The sequence below is a fragment of the Chaetodon trifascialis genome, chromosome 24 (genome assembly GCF_039877785.1).
Source record: "Chaetodon trifascialis isolate fChaTrf1 chromosome 24, fChaTrf1.hap1, whole genome shotgun sequence".
In the NCBI taxonomy this organism is placed as follows: domain Eukaryota; kingdom Metazoa; phylum Chordata; class Actinopteri; order Chaetodontiformes; family Chaetodontidae; genus Chaetodon; species Chaetodon trifascialis.
The window spans coordinates 14,792,559-14,812,797 of NC_092079.1; the positions used below are offsets into that span (position 1 = coordinate 14,792,559).

The 20,239-nt window shown below is 45.5% G+C and overlaps 3 protein-coding genes across 4 annotated transcripts; 1 reads left to right on the top strand and 2 right to left on the bottom strand.

Annotated features, from left to right (window-relative positions):
* The first annotated feature begins 3,239 nt into the window (after positions 1–3,239).
* Positions 3,240–8,320, top strand: LOC139327956 (zinc finger protein 501-like). 2 transcript variants are annotated; one of them, XM_070958037.1, is made up of 3 exons: positions 3,240–4,052; positions 4,439–4,678; positions 6,733–8,320. In XM_070958037.1, exons 1-3 carry the CDS (start codon positions 3,995–3,997, stop codon positions 7,863–7,865), a joined length of 1,431 nt encoding a protein of 476 aa, XP_070814138.1. In that variant the 5' UTR covers positions 3,240–3,994; the 3' UTR covers positions 7,866–8,320. The 2 variants fall into 2 exon arrangements, with proteins under 2 accessions (XP_070814138.1, XP_070814139.1); XM_070958038.1 differs by lacking the exon at positions 4,439–4,678.
* A 903-nt stretch (positions 8,321–9,223) lies between these two features.
* On the bottom strand, positions 9,224–14,787 carry LOC139327947 (zinc finger protein 271-like). The gene is made up of 2 exons (XM_070958026.1): positions 14,375–14,787; positions 9,224–12,293 (listed from the first exon to the last, which is right to left on the bottom strand). Exons 1-2 carry the CDS (start codon positions 14,544–14,546, stop codon positions 10,495–10,497), a joined length of 1,971 nt encoding a protein of 656 aa, XP_070814127.1. The 5' UTR covers positions 14,547–14,787; the 3' UTR covers positions 9,224–10,494.
* Positions 14,788–16,164: 1,377 nt separating this feature from the next.
* On the bottom strand, positions 16,165–20,191 carry LOC139327963 (zinc finger protein OZF-like). The gene is made up of 2 exons (XM_070958048.1): positions 19,781–20,191; positions 16,165–17,593 (listed from the first exon to the last, which is right to left on the bottom strand). Exons 1-2 carry the CDS (start codon positions 19,950–19,952, stop codon positions 16,515–16,517), a joined length of 1,251 nt encoding a protein of 416 aa, XP_070814149.1. The 5' UTR covers positions 19,953–20,191; the 3' UTR covers positions 16,165–16,514.
* Between the last annotated feature and the right edge of the window lie 48 nt (positions 20,192–20,239).

Consider the following 20,239-nt stretch of genomic DNA (forward strand, 5'->3'; position numbering starts at 1 on the left):
TTTCTAATTCAGTTTCCTCTCATGGTCTTGTGTCGATTTCACTAGACTTAAATGAAATAATTGTTCAGCGTGTTTCTCAAATGTCAACAGACTGTTTACTGAAGACTTGATGACTCAGAGTTACAAGATGAGGTAAATAATATTTACTTCCTGTAGTGACACTGTTTTAAAGCTCAAACAGCTGCTCACTGTCGTTTTTACCAACCAAACAGGAGCACACTGTGCATTCATCTGGGACCGTTTTCAGCATCACATTCATCCACATTTGAGAGTTGACCGTTGAGCTTCGACATTTATGGGTTGCCAGAGCACCCAGAGGACAAAGACACCATGTCTCTCTGAGAGAAGCACTCCCAGAGATCCTTCAAGGTGACTTCCCAGGAGGCCTGGATCTGGACCACGGAGCTGGCTCCGGCTAAGACGGACGCTCCCTCGAGGCCTTTCGTTGTATGTTTTCTGAGAGTTTAGCAAAAAGAGCGTGTGTGTGTCGGTGTTTGCAGGTGTGTCGTACGTACGTCTGGGACCACGTTTCTACTCTCGTTTCGATACGAACACATTTCAGTGCTGAATGTGGAAGGATTGCACAAATCAATGCAGAGCAAGTGCATGTTTGTGAGTGTGTCGTTTACTGTTCCGCTCATTTTCTCACTCCGCTGAAAATCTTCCTCAGGCCTGTTTTCCTTTTTCCTGATCCTCATCGTCTGCAGCTGCTGTGGATCTGTTCGTGTGATCTGGTGACTCAGTGTTGAGCTGTTGACATGTTGATGTGGAAATCACCCATTTGAGGTTGTACAGTTGTGGACTTGTCAGCAAATGAGAGGAGGAATGTTTCTCTTCACTTGTCTTTGATTTATTTCGAGATTCATTGTAGTTGAGGGTTTTTTTGTTCATGCTCTGATTTCGACTTCATTTCCATCATTGAGATGTCTCAATGTGCACCGTGAAGGACCGCTGTTCTCCAAAGACGGGGTCATTGAAGACGAAGGGAAGGTTCACTCTGGCCGAAACTGTTCTCGTCATGTGTTTGGAAAGTTTTAGAGAGGACGAAACTGGACAATGTTTTATTGTAACGCCAGAAGGACAACTCAGACAGAGACGTGAATACGTGAAGAGAGATTTGAGTGTTGGAGACTCGTCCGAGATGAAAAATGCAAGATGAAGATGAAAGAATAGCATTTGAAAAATATTAGCATTAATTTATTTTCGTTTTATTGGCTCCTTTTAATTTATTTAATCGTGTCGATGGTATTTATAGTTTAAGTTGCACTTTTCTTAATGTGTTAAAGAGATAGTACATCAACAGGTGGCGCTACCGCATCTGCATGCAAGGAGAAGAAGTCGTAGTGCCAGAAGTCAGTGTACTTCCTGTGGCTAACATGTTGTTCTCATCAGATTCAGTCGCAGTGACCCAGCAGAGTCTGTATGTGGATCAACGTGTTGAAGTGGACTTTGTGTGAACTCTCGGGATGATTCACCGCAGACGGATCTCCTGTTAGCCAACAGTGCTACAGGGAGTTAGCCTAGCCTGCTAGTTGCTGTGAATGAGTGAAAATGTTTTGAAAACTACTGGACGCTGTTTTCCAGCCTGAAGTCCGCTCACACAGAGCAGGTTTGACTCTTTACTGCTTATTCTCACTGCAAACTGCTGCAAGTACTCACACCCTGTACTTCAGTCAAAGTACTAATACACACCGGAAATGCTCCACTGCCAGTAAAAGAGCTGCATTCAAAACCTGACTGAAGTGAAAGTATGTGAGTATTAGCAGTAAAATAAAGTACTTGAAGTGCTTCATGTGTCAGTAAAGTGTTCCTGTCAGAGTTTTTCTCTCTGCTGTTTGTTTTCATGTGTTTTACTGCTGTCCAGGTTTCAGCTTGAGCTCCTCGTTCTTCACCAAGACTCAAACCTCAGATTTCATCCAGGGAGGGAATTTCACAGATTATTAAGCAGCATTTCCCCCGAAACAGACGTCATGTTTGTCAGACACACGATCCCACAGACTGACGTCAGACTTTGAGCCTTTGATGTTTGTGTGAAACCAGTTTAACACTCGGCCACAAAGACCGACGGCTGTTCAAGACGATCGGTTCAGATTTCATTCAGTCCTTTCAAACTGAGTCCAGCGGATCAGTTTCAGAGCTGTTTGTTCTGAAGTCCGACTGAAATTCATCCCTTTGTCATTTTCTTCAGGAAAAGAGTTCATTTGCACTAAAACGATCTTTTCCAGAATCTCTCTGATGAATGACGGTTGGATCTCGGTCTGAAGTCGGTGACTTCATCGCTGTCTCTGTTGGTTTCTTCAGGACCGGAAACGGTCAAACAGCTGCTTTAAAGTGGTTCAGGGTGGACACGTGAGGTGGACGAGAGCTCAGTTAACGTGATACAGGTGAATTTTCCCATGATTCCATCTGCTTGACAGAGCTACTCTGTGTTCACATCAGCAGCAACACTTCCTCTGATTGAGATGTCACTGGAGAACGATGCCGCTTCTTCAGTTTGATGCCGACACCTGTGGACAGGTGGGGGCAGCGCTGAGCAGCCGCTCAATCGTTCCCAGAATTCTCTGTAATGGAAAAGTGATTGTTTCCTGTCAGACGTGTTGCTCTGTCACAGACGGTCTGTGAGTCCAGCTTTCCTCTTTTTCTCTCAGCCGCTCCACAGATTGTCTTGGTCTCATTAATGCTGCTGTTGTTGAACCATGAGGACATTCTGTCAGTCCACCTCTTCAACCTTTCATGGAACAACACTTCAGCCTTGCCATCAAGGAATCGTCTTTGAGACAGAAATTCCCTTTTAGTCTTTGTTCGGTTTAATTTGGCATCAACAAAACACACAGTGATGTTCAGAAAAGGCTCATTCTGGCTCTGAGACACAGTCGGTGTTGACCCCTGCTGTCCAGGATGTGTCCATGCTGATGACTGGCTTCATTTCCAAGTCAGATAAGTTCAAAGCTGTCCAGTAAGTTCATGGGCTCCTCGGCAGGATCAGGGACTTTTTATGAGCGTTGAGGCTGGAAGTTTAGTAAATGTAAGAGGAGCTGTTATCAGCTGTGTGCATCAGATGATCAGAGTATGATGATGCTGATACACTTTGAGTTAACTCTTACTTTGAGTTGAGTTTTGCTTTTGTGCTGTTTAATTTGTGGCATTTCTACATTGACTTCAGTCAAGGATCTGAGTATTTCCACCATTATCAATTCTTCATGAGATCCGGGCCTGGAAAGAAATGTGTCGTCACTTTTATTTTGAAAATCAGCAAAGAAGTGTTGCCATATCCTGCTTGTGGACTCCAGCTGTTTGCGTACTGTGACGCTCAAAAGCTCCTGAAGCATCAAACCATCCAGAACTGGAGAGACTTTCTTCACTGAAAAAGAAGGAAGAGGGCGAAGAAGAAGACCTGTGGAGGGCAGCAACACGCCTTTCTGCGTCTAGTCAGCCGCAAATTCATCAGAAGAATAGAGAAGAAATTGGACCGGAAGCCAGTGTTCGTCCCGTGGCTAACATGCTAACAGCTTCCGTTCCGTGTCACGTTGTTCTCATCAGATTCAGTCGCAGTGACCCAGCAGAGTCTGTATGTGTGGATAAACTTGTTGAAGTGGACTTTGTGTGAACTTCCGGGATGATTCATCGCAGACTCGTCTCCTGTTAGCCAACAATGCTACAGGGAGTTAGCCTAGCCTGCTAGCAGGAAGTAGACGGAGCCCGGCCTCACGGTGCGAGTCGGTGGAGCTTCGACAGAGACTTAAGTGCATTTTCACGGAGCCCAAATGTCCAGACAGAGCTGTCTGAATAGACTCTGCTGTCCCGTTTGTTTGAAGATGTTTTCCATCTGAATGATCTGCTGCTGTCCTACGAAGCTAATGAAGCTAACTTAGCTTGCTAGCTGGAAACAGACGGAGGTGAACGTGATGTAATTTATCAGCACAGCGCGCATCAGAGAGAGCAGACAGTGTTTAACGGAGTGTGTCTGCAGGAAAAGCTGCTGGGAATCAGTGAAATGTCTCGAAAACCGCTGGACGCTGTTTTCCAGCCTGAAGTCCGGTTACACAGAGCAGGTTTGTTCTTTGATATCACTGCAAACTGAAAAGTATTCAGATTTATGTACTAATACACACTGTGGAAATACTCCTGTACAAGTCAAAGTACTGCATTCAGAGTTATAATAAGGTTCTGGGTGTGGTTGAATACTTCAATTCTCGGTAATAATTTGACTTCCGGTGGACAGGTTGGACAGGTGGGACAGGTGCTCAGGAAACCTTCAGATGCATTCATTCCCACAGACCTCTGTGTCTTAGAGCTTGAGCTGTGAAAGTAAAAGCCTGCAGGTGGTCCGGAGGTGAAGGTGCCGACTGTGAACCAGGTTTCAACACTTAACACCAAAATCAGAGTGTGTCCCATCACTGCGTAACACCGACTGTTTGTGTTTGATGCTCCTCCACAGACGTCCAGCTGCTGTCGGCGAGTCCAGAAGAGGATCCCCCTGAGCAGCAGGACTGGAGCCCCCGTCTGGACCAGGAGGACCCAGCAGAGCTGCCACACATTAAAGAGGAACAGGAGGAACTGTGGAGCAGTCAGGAGGGAGAGCAGCTTCCAGGGCCGGAGGAGGCCGACATCACCAAGTCCACAGTCCCTCCTGTCCCTGTGAAGAGTGAAGAAGAGGATGAAGAGAAACCTCAGTCAGGTACGAAATGTTCCTCTTTTGACCTTTTTACCAGCGATACCTGCTGCCTCCAGGTTCAGGGTGAAGCTCCAGTATCTTTGCTGCTTTGTGCCGCAGTCGCCTTCACCTCCGTCAGCAGAGCCGAAGAAACAAATCTAAAGGATTTTGTTTTGTCGGCAATCAGATTTGAAAGAATTATTCAGTCAATGTAAAGATGCTGAATCTCAGATGTGGCTCGAATCAGGAAGTAAATCTGTGTGTGATGATCAGTGGGTGTCGACACACGGCGGGAAAGAAGGATGAAATCCTTAAAAAGATTTAAAGGGGGGGGATGAGGAGCCTCTGAGCAGCACTGAGGAAGAGGTGCAGTCGACGCTGTGCGAGGAAACTGTCGGGGACGACCGCTGGACCAAAGAGAAGAACAAAGTCGACACAATCGTGCTGCACAAGCACACTTTGTTTCTGAAAAGATGTTTTTTCAGTCAGTGAAAAATGTAGAACATGTGCATTTACATGTAGAACCTTCATCAGAAGTCCAGCCACTCCCCCCCCCCCCCCCCCCCCCCAGCCACCCCCCCCCCCCCCCCCCCCGCAGAGCCCAGAGGACGTTGGTCTGGAGCTGCTGCAGGGACAGAAGAAACAGTCTGCAGCCCTTCAGACAATTGCACGGAGATGCGAGCGTCGTCATCGTCGGCACGGGCGGTACGACGCGATACTCAGGCCGTCGCCATGACTACAGACAGACAGTCAGCGCAGCGTCCGCCCTGACGATGGATGTCAACTCTGTGGCGAGAGAGCTACGGGAAGGGATGCAGGCAGTGACCGCCATCAATCCAGGTGGAGAAGTGACGGCCGGGCAGCCGGCGACCGCAGAGGGAGGAGAGGAGCGCACGGCGGCCAAGTTCCACCGGCGATCAGGAAACACAAATAAAACATTCAGCTGTCGCGTTCAAGTTGTCTGATACTGGCTGTGAATATTCATGTTGTGTGAAATCTGCTTCGTAATGAAGAGCCGTTCTGCTGTCGTTTCTTTTTAACACCAGAAATGCGACAGCCTGACACGTTTTCTGACGGAAACAGTGTCTTTAAAGTGATTTTGTTGGGCTGAACATAATTACACGTTAATGAGTATTTGGTTTGATTATAATGTTTGGAATTTAGAAAGTGATTTCAGTCGTCTTTCTTTCAATAAATGTTGATTTGCTGAACTTTGCAACGCTCTGCTCTTCAGCTCGTTGGCTCACACTAACCAGAGGGAATTAGGCATGTGTCGTCTGGGATGCTTTCGTCCATTTTTTGGCTGCGACTGTTACTGTGTTTCAGCAAACTGAATGGTTTTTGGGGAGATTTCTGACTTTAACACAAACTCTGGAAATATGATTTTGAATTTTTATCAAAGTCAATAATGCAGCTTTGGCAAATTTACTACCCGAATGTGGTTTTTGGCTGAAAACAGCCACTAAAACACACAGCTGTAAATAAATAAATTAATTAATTTCTTAACTTTATTTGCTTAAATCTGTTAATCCCCTTCAGGTCTGATGGAAACTACCAAATCTAAAAAAAAAAAATAAAAAAAAATCAGGATTCGAACCCTTTAAAAGCCAGTTTCATAGGTGATCACTGATTTGGGAAACAAACACAAAATGACTCATTTTTAATATAAAGTTCTTGACAGCTCGTTCCCTCGTACCTGTTGTCACCGTCATGGATGTTTCAAAAATGAAGAACAGGATTGATTATGTTGCATCAGATTGTTTGCACACGTTTTTATACGCGCCAAACTTTAGGAGATCTGGTCCTCAGAGTTCAGCAGTCTGATGGTCTGATGGTCTGTGGGGAGCAAGCTGCTCCAGAACCTGGTGGTCCTGCACCAGATGCTGCAGATCCTCTTTCCAGAGGCCAGCACGCTGTTATTAATCACACGTTTCATTTTTTACTGACCAAGCTGACGAAGTTATGACAATGTATCATGAACTACATGAGTTTTATTTCTGTTTTTCAAAAAGAAAAAAATCAGAGTGTGTCCCATCACTGCGTAACACCGACTGTTTGTGTTCGATGCTCCTCCACAGACGTCCAGCTGCTGTCGGCGAGTCCAGAAGAGGATCCCCCTGAGCAGCAGGACTGGAGCCCCAGTCTGGACCAGGAGGACCCAGCAGAGCTGCCACACATTAAAGAGGAACAGGAGGAACTGTGGAGCAGTCAGGAGGGAGAGCAGCTTCCAGGGCCGGAGGAGGCCGACATCACCAAGTCCACAGTCCCTCCTGTCCCTGTGAAGAGTGAAGAAGAGGATGAAGAGAAACCTCAGTCCTCACAGCTTCATCAGAGACACGCTGAAGACATGGAGACAGAAGCTGATGGAGAGGACTGTGGAGGACCAGAAGCAGACAGTGAGGACGAGACGTCTCAGTCCTCTGACCCTGAGACTGATGACAGCTGTGACTGGGAGGAGACCAGAGGACCTCAGTCAGGTTTAAAGCCTCTGCAGAACAATGAAGTACCTGGAAGTGATGTGAAGTGTAACACTGGACAAACATCAGTCAGCTCCTCTGAGTGTGCTTCAAGCTTTGACCACAGTGGAGTCCAAACAGCAGAGAAACCGTTTGGTTGCTCAGTTTGTGGGAAAAGTTACCAACGTAAGAAATCGTTAAGGAATCACATGAGACTTCATTCAGAGGGAAAACGTTTCAGCTGCTCAGTTTGTAAGAAAACTTTTCCGTGGAGAGTCCATGTGGTGACACACATGAGGATTCACACAGGAGAGAAACCCTTCAGTTGTTCTGTTTGTGGTAAAAGATTCACACAAAAGGACCATCAAAGACAACACATGAGAGTCCACACAGGGGAGAAACCGTTGCGTTGCTCAGTCTGTGGTAAAGGATTTGCAAGGAGCTCAACTTTGACCCGACATTTAAGAGTTCACACAGGAGAGAAACCTTTCAGCTGTTCAGTCTGTCAGAAAACTTTTCCATGGAGAGGACATGTTGTGACACACATGAGAGTCCACACAGGAGAGAAACCCTTCAGTTGTTCTGTTTGCGGTAAAGGATTTTCACAACCCTCTGCTTTGACAGCACATTTAAGAGTCCACACAGGAGAAAAACCTTTCAGCTGCTCCGTTTGTAACGCCAGTTTCAGTCTCAGACATCATTTGTCGACACACATGAAAGTTCATTCAGGAGAGAAACCTTTTATGAATAAATGAATGACGTATCCATGATTCTTCATGATTCATTATTTCTAAATTACTTGACTGACTTGACTCGAAGTCATTTGTTAGTAAAACAGTAAAGGATGATAACTTATCATTAGCAATGACTAATAAAAATAAAGGGTAGTACAGGTGTCAATGAGTAGTTTCCAGCTGATTTATGTTAACATTTTGTCGTGTTTGTAATGTTTTAATAGTAGAAGTCATTTGTAGGTCATCTGTCGTCTTCGCTGTAAATGATTCATCTGTGAACAAACGCTGAAGTTCAAACAAGCAGCTTCTGTCGTGTTTCACGTGTTTCTAATGAAGAGAAAAAGGTCGTCGTGATGATCATGTTCATGAACTCTTTAATTGTATCTGTAGTGACGAAATAAACAGATGGATGGAAAATTTGATTAGGAAGTGTTTGTGTTCTTTGGGGATTCCCTGGTTCTCCGTGTGCTCGCTCTTCATTCTCGCTCTCTCTGACGGTTCTCCAGCAGCCAGATCGCCACCAGGTCCGAGCCTGCAGCCAGACAGCGGTCGTAAGTTCACGTTCATGCTCATTCTTGTTTCATATGTTTTGTTTGTCACCTGTGAAGTCTTGTTGTGTGTCATTTTTGGCAACCTCAGATTCTCCAAGAAGCCCTCCCTCTTCCTGAACTGTTGGAGCTGACAGCTGAACCGTTTCCTGGAGGTTGTGAGTTGCGCTCTGCGTTGCACTTCAAAAATAATTCGAACACACTGAGACTCTTTTCTGAAAGTTTTTTTAGTCTTTTCTTTGGATGGTTTGAACTTTCAACCAAAAACTCCCACCTAGATCTCTGACACTCAGAGCTGTTTGGTCAAACAGTTGAACGCTCTGTCTCATAGAGACCTTGACTCTGTCCTCAGGGTGTTGGACTTCCCTGCCTGGGAATCAAACCCTCACCTTGAAACTTCCACAGCATTCTGCTTCCTGGCTGAACCGGTCAAACGGACACAGTGAAGCACTTAAAGATTTTCAGTCTTTTCTCCGGACATCAGCATTCAAATGGCCGAAGTCTCAGGAACAAACCCGGGTGAGAATATTGATATTGATATCTGTACACTTCAGCACTGAGGCAGCAAAGCACTCGTTCATACAGCTTTTTCCTTTTTCCTTTGGACATAAGCCTTGAAAAGGATTTCTGATTATTCTGTGACAGTGATCCAAAATATTCTTCCTGGTCAAGCATTCAGTTAACTGTGTGATGACCTCATTAATATTGTTAACGTTGCCGTACTCCAGTTATTAAAGAGTCTGGGTTTGTCTGGTCCACACACAGTTTTCGGTCTGTGAGCATCGACCTGCAGTGGAATGTGAGCACCAATCAGAATATGCCAACACAATCACACAAACATTTCTTCTGTTTCCAGTCGTCTGTTTATTATGTCACAATAGATACACTTAGAGGAGTTTATGAACTTGATCATCGCAGTGGACAATGACCCTTTTTCTCATCATTGGAAGCACATTAAAAAAGCCAGAATCTGCTTGTTTTAGCTTCAGCGTTGAGGACATCTGCAAGTTTTTACGTGAGTTCATCCACAAATATTTACAGTTGAATCAAAAATCATATCCTAAAGCAACAGAATATTCATCATTTAAAAACACTTTATTTATTCATTAATATCTGTTGAGTTTTTGAAAACATTTTCTGCAAACAAATGAAAACATGCTGAAGCAGTGAGAATATCACAACAAAAAAATGATTAACTTGTTTCATAAATCTTCTCAAAATGAATCTTTATCCTGGAACAAGACAGAAGGACGGTCGCTGCACTAAAAATCAAGAAAAATTACTCCTGACTTTAGAAATATGTGAAACAAGTCAAACGCTTCACAGGCTGTTTTACAGGCAAAAATGACCTGCGAGGAAAGTTATCGTCATGTATTAATTTCTTCCAAATGACTTCAAGCAGATCATTAAAGTCAGTGTTTACTGGAGTTTAAATGAGGCTTTAAAGCTTCACTCTGAAATCTCAGACTTGAAGTGGCAGGAAGACTCAAGGGTCTTCATTGGTCCAAAAGTTTGAACTCTGAAACAGACCTCAGCTAAACCTCCTCAAACCCGACCTGCATGAATCAATTTCATGTCTGATCCGAATCAACCTGATGGAAACAAGATGCACAAATTTTAAAAACCTCTTGTTTTGGTAGTCACTTGTTAGAAAAACAAAACAAAAAACTGCAATAAATATATACACACAAGTCCTGGGATAAAGATACTCAGCTGAAGAACAATAGCAACAACCAACAGCTCCTCAACAGACAAATGCAGCCTGCTGGAAACAAACAGGATTAAAAAAATCTGACCCTCTGCTCTTTGTTGAAAGACTTTGTGATTTGTCTGAAATAACATAAAAACACTTTGAGAAGTTTAAGAATCAACTGTTTCTGTTTTACACATAAAAAGATCAATTCAAGACCAGCAGAGTCTGTTAAATTGGAAAGAAGTTATGATATTGGGAGGTACATAAAGGCATTTAATTCATACATCTTAAAAACAACAAAGCTGTTGACATGAAAGACTTATTTTGAGCCAAGTCTTGTCCTCAGTACTTCAATTCTGCTCGAAGAAATTCTCAACGAGAATCTCTGCAGCTTCATTTATTTCTTTTATCACAAACACTGCAACTCAGTGGTTTCTCCTGTATGTACCGTCAAGTGTCGTTTCAGTGTTCCCTTTTGTGCAAATCCTTTACCACAAATTGAACAACTGAAGGGTTTCTCTCCAGTATGCACTCTCATGTGTTGGGACAAATTGCTCCTCCGGCTGAAAGTTGTTTTACAAACTGAACATGTGAAAGGTTTTTCTCCTGTGTGAATTGTTAAGTGTGACGTCAAACCTGAACTCTGTGCGAATCTTGTACCACAGAAAGAGCAAATGAAGGGTTTCTCCCCTGTGTGTATTCTTATGTGTTGCCTCATTTGTGTCTTTTGTGCAAAACCTTTATTACAGACAGAACAACTAAAGGGTTTCTCTCCTGTGTGGATTCTCATGTGCTTCACAATATCTCCTCTCCATCGAAAAGTTTTTTTACAGAATGAGCAGCTGAAACGTTTTCCGTCTGCATGAAGTCTCATGTGAGTTGTCAAGGATTTCTTCCGGGGGTATCTTCTACCGCAAATTGAGCAACTGAATGGTTTCACTCCTGTTTGGATTACAATGTTTTTCAACAGATGTCCCTTGTGGCCAAAGCTTGAAGCGCATTCAGAGGAGCTGACTGATGTTTGTCCAATGTTACATTTCACATCACTTCCAGGTACTTCTTTGTTCTGCAGAGGCTTTAAACCTGACTGAGGTCCTCTGGTCTCCTCCCAGTCGCAAGTGTCATCAGTCTCAGGTTCAGAGGACTGAGACGTCTTGTCATGGGTGGCTGGTTGTATTCGATGATCTGGATCTGAGTTCCTGGCTTGTTCTGGTCCTCCACAGTCCTCTCTCACAGCTTCTGTTTTCAAATTCTCTGCATCTCTGTCCTCTTCAGTTTGGCTTTGATGAAGCTGTGAGGACTGAAAGCCAACACAGTGATGGTTTTTGAGCTGATAAAGCCAAGTGAAGCCTTTGTCACATACACTGCAGTTGTATTGTTTCTCCCCTGTGTGGAGGGCCATGTGGCGCGTCAGATTTACCTTCTGTATAAATCTTTTACTGCAGACAGAGCAACTAAATGGTTTTTCTCCTGTGTGTATTCTCATGTGTTCACTCACTTGTGTCTTTTGTGCAAATCCTTTACCACAGACAGAGCAACTAAAGGGTTTCTCTCCTGTGTGGACTCTCATGTGCCTCAGAACATTTGTTCTCCTTTGAAACGTTTTCTTACAAACTGAGCAGCTGAAACGTTTTCCCTCTGAATGAAGTCTCATGTGAGTCTTTAAGGAGTTCTTCCTGTTGTATCTTTTACCACAAACTGAGCAACTAAACGGTTTCTCTCCTGTTTCAATTTCACTGTGTTGCTGCTGATGTTCCTTCTGGTCAGAGCTTGTAGACTGAGGTCCTCTGGTCTCCTCCCAGTCACAGCTGTCATCACTCTCAGGGTCAGAGGACTGAGACGTCTCGTCCTCACTGTCTGCTTCTAAATGTCTGTCTGGATCTGAGCTCCTGTCTGCTTCTGGTCCTCCACAGTCCTCTCCATCAGCTTCTGTCTTCATGTCTTCAGTGTGTCTCTGATGAAGCTGTGAGGACTGAGGTTTCTCTTCATCCTCTTCTTCACTCTTCACAGGGACAGGAGGGACTGTGGACTTGGTGATGTCGGCCTCCTCCGGCCCTGGAAGCTGCTCTCCCTCCTGACTGCTCCACAGTTCCTCCTGTTCCTCTTTAATGTGTGGCAGCTCTGCTGGGTCCTCCTGGTCCAGACTGGGGCTCCAGTCCTGCTGCTCAGGGGGATCCTCTTCTGGACTCGCCGACAGCAGCTGGACGTCTGTGGAGGAGCATCAAACACAAACATGCCTTTTAGAAAAAGGTCATTTCCTGTTAGCATTGAAACCACTGACACCTCTGCTTCCTTCAGTGTGAAGACATGTTGCACATTTTGAACAAATTTGGAAATCAGTTCAAACTAAAACAAACCACAAACACTTTGGATTTTGTCAGAGCAGAAATGCCATAAAACGACTGCGATCACAGCAGCTGTGATTCCATGTTGGTGTTTTGTGAACATGTGAACCCAAAAGTCGTGAGTTCAGATAAACTTCAGCTGAAGACAGAAAAGTGTTTCACTGTTTTACAAAGTCCAGAAGACGTTGTGCTGCTTTTCTGACCTGCTGTCTATCATGTGTGGAGGGTTTAGCATTCACAGGGCCTAATATTTTGACTGTAATTATTTAGTTCCCAGGGTGCACTGAACTGAGGAAGTTATATCTAACTGAACATCCTTATCAAAGGATTTGGGAGGAAGAAACATTGCAAAATGAAACATATTGTTGGTCTATCTTTGTGTCTGAAGATGTGACATTTCGTGGTCTGAATCTTATTGAATGCTGAGTTTGTTTTGTGTTCCTTCAGCACTTCGTTTAGACAATTTCACTTTCACCTTATTTGTAATTGTTTATTGTTGTTTATTACAGAAAGCGCTACCAGCAGCAACCACAGCTCCACCTCCTTCCTGTTCCAACCAGTCCAGCAAAGAAAGAAAGAAATCCCTTTTTTAGTCACAATTTAACACAACATGCGAAGTTAGGGAGGAGAAACTGACCAGTTCCTTTTGTCATCACCGTTGGTCAGGTGGTGGTCTTCTTGCATATTTTAGTGGGTTTTTAAGGAGGACACCTCAGGTGAGCACGCAAACTCCACACAGAAAGGCCCCTTTCCTCGAGCAGCAGGCACTGAAGGCAAGCTGGAGGACACGACCACAGCAGGATTCGAATCAGGACCTTCTAGCTGTGAGGCGACAGTGTCACCACTGTGCCACCAAGACGCAGAGGTAAGCTACTCCTCTTCATCAAAGGGTTTCCCTCTTTGTTATTTAGCTGAGTCCAAAACTCAGAGAGAGAAGAACCAGAGCGTGGCGGGATGGAAACTTTCCGAACCAGCTGTCTGACTGCGACAGAAGGAAGAAGGCTGATGAAGCAGAGCGCCTGCAGGCATGACGCAGGGCACACAACCCCATTTGCTCACACCTTCTGTGTGAAGTCCACCAAACCAGTTCTGGACCAGACGGGGGTGAAGCTGTGAGTTCAGGTGAGAATTTACATGAAACTGCTTCATTTGTTTGTTCATTTGCACGTTGTCTTTAAACGTGAAATGAAAACAGGCTGAGAGCTGGACTCAGACAGAGATCCAGGAGTGACACCCGTCAATCTGTACGGCAGCCTAACATGTTCAAATCTGACATTACATACAGCTTTTGTGAATGCTCAGAAATCTGCTGTCATGACTCCATTAATGTGGTCGAAACCATCGCTGATGGATTTTATGATGCCAGACTTACTCAATCAAAAAAAGAATGACTTGTCGCGTGTTCGTATTGAACAGCCAAAGACGATTCAACTCAGAATGTCCACAAATACAAAGACATCATCAAACATGCTGTGGGACAGTTTGGGAAGGTGGTGAAGAAGTTGGTTTCCAGCCCTGAACGAAACTCTGAGCACAAACTTTTGACAAACCTCCTCAGTCGTCGTCTTTTCCCAATGTTATGACATTTCTTGCTTCCTAAATAACAGCAGATCGAATCTAAAACCTTTCCACTTAAAGTCAGCGGTTCGTGAGATTATATATCGGCCATCGAAAAACCCTTACGACTACTAACGCACGTAACGCAGCTTGGTGGTTAAGTGGTGGACGTCGTCTTTGCTGATGGAGGATTACAGCAGAGTGTTGACTTATGTTCACATTTAAACCAGTTTCGTTTATTCAAGTAGAATTAAAATCGAGGTTTCAACTTGTTGCCCCTAAAAATACGAAACTCCAGACCGAAATATGACAAAAGAGGCCTCGAAATCTTCAAGTTCTGCTGCTTTGCAGCAGTTTGCAGTGAGAATAAGCAGCAAAGAGTCAAACCTGCTCTGTGTAAGCGGACTTCAGGCTGGAAAACAGCGTCCAGTAGTTTTCGTTGTCCACAAAGTTCCTCCTCGTACTCTGCTATCGTTCTTCCAAACAGCTCCATTATCTCTTCAGCAGCCGCAGTTAGTCGCTGCTCCACAAAAGCTCTCAGCGTTTGGACTTTAGACATTTTCACTGATTCCCAGCAGCTTTTCCTGCAGACACACTCCGTTAAACACTGTCTGCTCTCTCTGATGCGCGCTGTGCTGATAAATTACATCACGTTCGCCTCCGTCTGTTTCCAGCTAGCAAGCTAAGTTAGCTTCATTAGCTTCGTAGGACAGCAGCAGATCATTCAGATGGAAAACATCTTCAAACAAAGGGGACAGCAGAGTCTATTCAGACAGCTCTGTCTGGACATTTGGGCTCCGTGAAAATACACTTCGGTGTCGCACCGTGAGGCCGGACTCGTCTACTTCCTGCTAGCAGGCTAGGCTAACTTCCTGAAGCATTGTTTGCTAACAGGAGATGAGTCTGCGGTGAATCATCCCGGAAGTTCACACAAAGTCCACTTGAACACGTTTATCCACACACACAGACTCTGCTGGGTCACTGCGACTGAATCTGATGAGAACAACGTGATCCGAAACGGAAGCTGTTAGCATGTTAGCAGAAGTGTCGCTGCTCCATGTCAGTCACAGATGTTTCGCTCGCGAACAGTCTGATTCTTCTTACAGACTCTTTCGTCTGGACCAAGGGAACCGAGCCGTGACTGTAATTTGATGAGAGCTGCTCTTCGCGTCGTTGTGCTCAAACTGAATCATTTAACGCGGCGGACGCTTTGTTACTGACGCCGTCAGCCTTCTTCTTCTTTGCTTTGACGTTTAATGACGGTTCTTGAAACAGCTTCACCGCCACCTGCTGGACTGGAGAGGCAGGAGATTGACCTCATCATTGATACACGTTCCACGATGTCTTTCTACACTTGACGTCACACACACACACACACACACACACACACACACACACACACACACACAAAACCCCCCCACTCCTCCTCGATGATGAAGAAAACACTTTAAAGTCCAGATCTGCACGTGTTATATGAGCATCAGACAGCCTCAATGAGAAAGAGCTGAGACACGAGGACGAAACGTTCAGTCTGCGCACAAGAATCACGTCAGGAGACGAGCAGCCGAGAGTCCAGCAGGACAGAGTCAAACATGGCTTTCACCTGAAGACGTCTCCTGATCCTCTGCTGAAAGCGTCTGTATCATGAACTTAAAACAGTGATTTCTCCACATTTATTCTGAGGAACGACTGCAGGTTCATGGACGTCTGCTCAGACTCAAACCAGCAGTGAATGTGTCTGCGATCACTTCTGTCTGCTGAGGATCTGCTTTGTTTGGTTTTTGTATTTCGTGTTTTTTTGTTGAAGGTTTACCTTTTGTGTCATGTTTTGCTTTACTTCCTGTTTTCCCACCCGTGTCTGATCGTTTTCACCTGGTCCTCGTTTGTCATCCCTCGTCTTAACCGTTCAGCTTCTCTCTGTGTTTTCAGGTTTGGTTTGTTTTCTAACCTCGCTGTTTTGTTGTTGTTTTTTGTTTTTGATTTATGGACTCTGTGTCTCGTTTCTGTGGATTACCTTTTGCTCTTGGAGTGGGAGCCTGACTGGAGGGTCAGGCTGGTGGTTGAAAACATCTTTTGGTTTCATCCTGTTATTGTAAAGCACAACGGCTGACAAAAAAGTCTAAAATGAAAAATAAAATTCCTGTTAATAACAATAATCTCAGTCTACTGAGGGCTCTCCCACTGATGATCTGACTCATCGACGTTCAGGGGGCAGCTGTAGATATGACACTGTTTTGGAAATGAAGTTTTCAGATTTAGTTCGCATTTAATCTTTGTTAATGTTCAGATATATTTTCAATATACATGAATGTGACCTCAATTCTCACCAGACAACACCAAACATGAGTTTACAATCTGTCAAAAAACACATCTTATTGACTCAAATGACAACCTGTGGGTCTCGGGTGCTTAAAGTCACTGCTGGAATCTGGATCACAGTTTTGATCTGATCAGTGTTGACTCAGGTCTTGTCCTCAGAGCTTCAATCCTGCTGCAAGAAATTGGCCCAACAAGCGTCTCTGCAGCTTCATTTATGTTTGCTGCTCTCACCAACACACTTGTGATTTTTGAAAATGTGGAGCCTGGTGAATCTTTTATCACAAACACTGCAAATGAATGGTTTCTCCCTTGTGTGGACAATCAAGTGTCTTCTCATATGTGTATTTCTTGTAAATGTTTTACCACAAATTGAACAACTGAAGGGTTTCTCCCCAGTGTGCATTCGTATGTGTGTGGACAAAGTGCTTCTGCGACTGAAACTTGCTTTACAAACTGAACACGTGAAAGGTTTTTCTCCTGTGTGAACTCTAAAGTGTGCGGTCAAATTTGAGCTTTGTGAGAATGTTTTACCACAGACAGAACAATCAAAGGGTTTCTCTCCTGTGTGGATCCTCACGTGGTCTCTCAAATGTCTATTTTGGGCAAATCTTTTAGCACAGATAGAACAACTAAAGGGTTTCTCCCCTGTGTGGATTCTCATGTGCATCACAACATCTCTTCGCCACTGAAAAGTTTTCTTACAAACTGAGCAGCTGAAACATTTTCCTTCTGAATGAAGTCTCATGTGAGCCATTAAAGAGTCCTTCACGTGGTATCTTTTACCACAAACTGAGCAACCAAATGGTTTCACCACTGTTTGGACTCCACTATGTTTCTGCAGTTTACGCAAACCTGACTGAGGTCCTCCGGTCTTCTCCCTTTCAAAACTGTCATCAGCCTCAGGGTCAGAGGACTGACACGTCTCGTCATCACTGTCTGCTTCTAAAGGTCTGTCTGGATCTGAGCTCCTGGCTGGTCCTGGTCCTCCACAGTCCTCTCCATCAGCTTCTGTCTCCATGTCTTCAGCGTGTCTCTGATGAAGCTGTGAGGACTGAGGTTTCTCTTCATCCTCTTCTTCACTCTTCACAGGGACAGGAGGGAACGTGGACTTAATGATGTCGGCCTCCTCCGGCCCTGGAAGCTGCTCTCCCTCCTGACTGCTCCACAGTTCCTCCTGTTCCTCTTTAATGTGTGGCAGCTCTGCTGGGTCCTCCTGGTCCAGACGGGGGCTCCAGTCCTGCTGCTCAGGGGGATCCTCTTCTGGACTCGCCGACAGCAGCTGGACGCCTGTGGAGGAGCATCAAACACAAACACACCTTTTAGAAAACGCTCATTTCCTGCTGGCTCAATATGAAGCTCAGAATACAAAACAAAAAAGCTGATTGCAGACGACAGGAAGTGACAGGGAGAAGGACACGCCCCCGTCACCACCAGTGGGACTATGGTGGAGAGTCAGCAGCTTCAGGTTCCTCTAGTTCCTTAGTTCATCCAGTTTGTTCTGAAGCAAATGTTCAATCCCTTCATCACAAACTGGATGAACTAAGGGCTAGACTGGCTTTCCAACGGGACCTTAAGAACTGCAATGCCTTTATTTTCACGGAAATGTGGCTCGATCCCTCAGTCCCGGACTCCGCAACGGTGGAGTTCAGCAAAAAAAAAAAAGGGGGGGGGGGTCTGCATTATGGTGAACAATCAGTGATGTGTGGACACTAAAACTTTATCGTCGGGATCACCAACATGTGGAGTTTCCTACTCGCGGAGATAACACACTAGACCATGTTTACACTCCATTCAGACATGCGTACAAAGCCCGCCCCCACCCGGCCTTCGGCAAATCAGATCACTCCTCGATCCTGCTGCTCCCGTCCTATAGGCAGTCCGTGATGCGGACAGAACAGCGCTGGTCGGACCAATCAGACGCTGCCCTGCAGGACTGTTTCTCCTCCACGGACTGCGACATATTTCGAGCTGCTGTAGGCAACATCAGTGAGTACACTGAGCACGTGACAGGATACATCAGCAAATGTATCAATGACGTCAACAGTAAGCAGGAGGTGTTGCTGGAACAAGACAACTGCCCTTTCCAGCTATCCCGGGTTGATGTGTTAAAAGCCTTAAAAGGGTGAATGCACACAAAGCTCCTGGACCGGACAACATCTCAGGCCGTGTCCTCAGAGCGTGTGCCCACGAACTGGCAGATGTCTTTACAGACATTTTCAACCTTTCCCTGCTCCAGTCTGTAGTCCCCACATGCTTCAGCACCACAATCATCAAAAGCCTAATGTGAGCTGCTTCAATGACTTTCGGCCTGTAGCACTCACCTCCACCATCATGAAGTGCTTTGAAAGGTCAGTTGAGGCTCACATCTCAGCCTCCCTGCCCTCCACACATGACCCTCTGCAGTTTGCCTACAGGCCTAACAGGTCCACAGATGATGCAATAGCATTTGCACTCCACACTGCCCTCTCTCACCTGGACCAGAGGAATTCACATCGACTTCAGCTTTTCACTGCATCGTCCCATCAAAATTCGTCATGAAGCTCAGGGCCCTGAACATCAGCTCCTCCCTGTGCAGCTGGATCCTGGACTTCCTGACGAACAGACCACAGATGGTGCAGATCGGCAACATCTCCTCCTCCACACTGACTCTGAACACAGGGGCCCCCCAGGGGTGTGTCCTTAGCCCTCTGCTTTTCTCCCTCTGTACCCACGACTTCACGTCCAAGCACAGCTCCAACACCATCATTAAATTTGCTGACGATACCACCATCATCGGCTGCATCACAGGTGGTGATGTGTCAGCCTACAGAGAGGAGGTGAGAGCACTGACGTCATGTTGCAGTGACAAGAACCTCCTGCTCAACGTCAGCAAAACCAAGGAGATGATCGTGGACTACAAGAGGCTTCAGGGAGGAGGACACACCCCTATCCTCATCAAGGGAGCAGCAGTGGAGAGAGTCAGCAGCTTCAGGTTCCTGGGGATCAACATCAGCGAGGACCTCAGCTGGACTCGCCACATGGACCTGATTGTAAGGTCTGCGAGACAGCGCCTCTTCTTCCTGCGGTGTCTGAAGGAGTTTGGCATGAACACTAGGATACTGTCGAACTTCTACAGATGCACCATCAAGAGTATCCTGGCTGGAAACATCACGGCCTGGTACAGCAGCTGCTCCGCCCTGGAGCACAAAGCACTGCAGAGAGTAGTAAAATCAGCCCAGCGCATCACCAGAGCAGAGCTGCCAGCCCTCCAGGACATCTGCAGACAAGAGGATCCTCTCTGACCCCAAACACCCAACCACAGACTGTTCATGCTCCTGCCTACTGCTAATACTCACATACTTTCACTTCAGTGAGGTTTCAATGCAGCACTTTTACTCGCAGTGGAGTATTTCTAGTGTATATTAGTACTTTGACTGAAGTACAGGGTGTGAGTACTTGCAGCAGGTTGCAGTGAGAATAAGCAAAGAGTCAAACCTGCTCTGTGTAAGCGGACTTCAGGCTGGAAAACAGCGTCCAGTAGTTTTCGTTGTCCACAAAGTTCCTCCTCGTACTCTGCTATCGTTCTTCCAAACAGCTCCATTATCTCTTCAGCAGCCGCAGTTAGTCGCTGCTCCACAAAAGCTCTCAGCGTTTGGACTTTAGACATTTTACTGATTCACAGCAGCTTTTCCTGCAGACACACTCCGTTAAACACTGTCTGCTCTCTCTGATGCGCGCTGTGCTGATAAATTACATCACGTTCGCCTCCGTCTGTTTCCAGCTAGCAAGCTAAGTTAGCTTCATTAGCTTCGTAGGACAGCAGCAGATCATTCAGATGGAAAACATCTTCAAACAAAGGGGACAGCAGAGTCTATTCAGACAGCTCTGTCTGGACATTTGGGCTCCGTGAAAATACACTTAAGTCTCTGTCGAAGCTCCTCCGACTCGCACCGT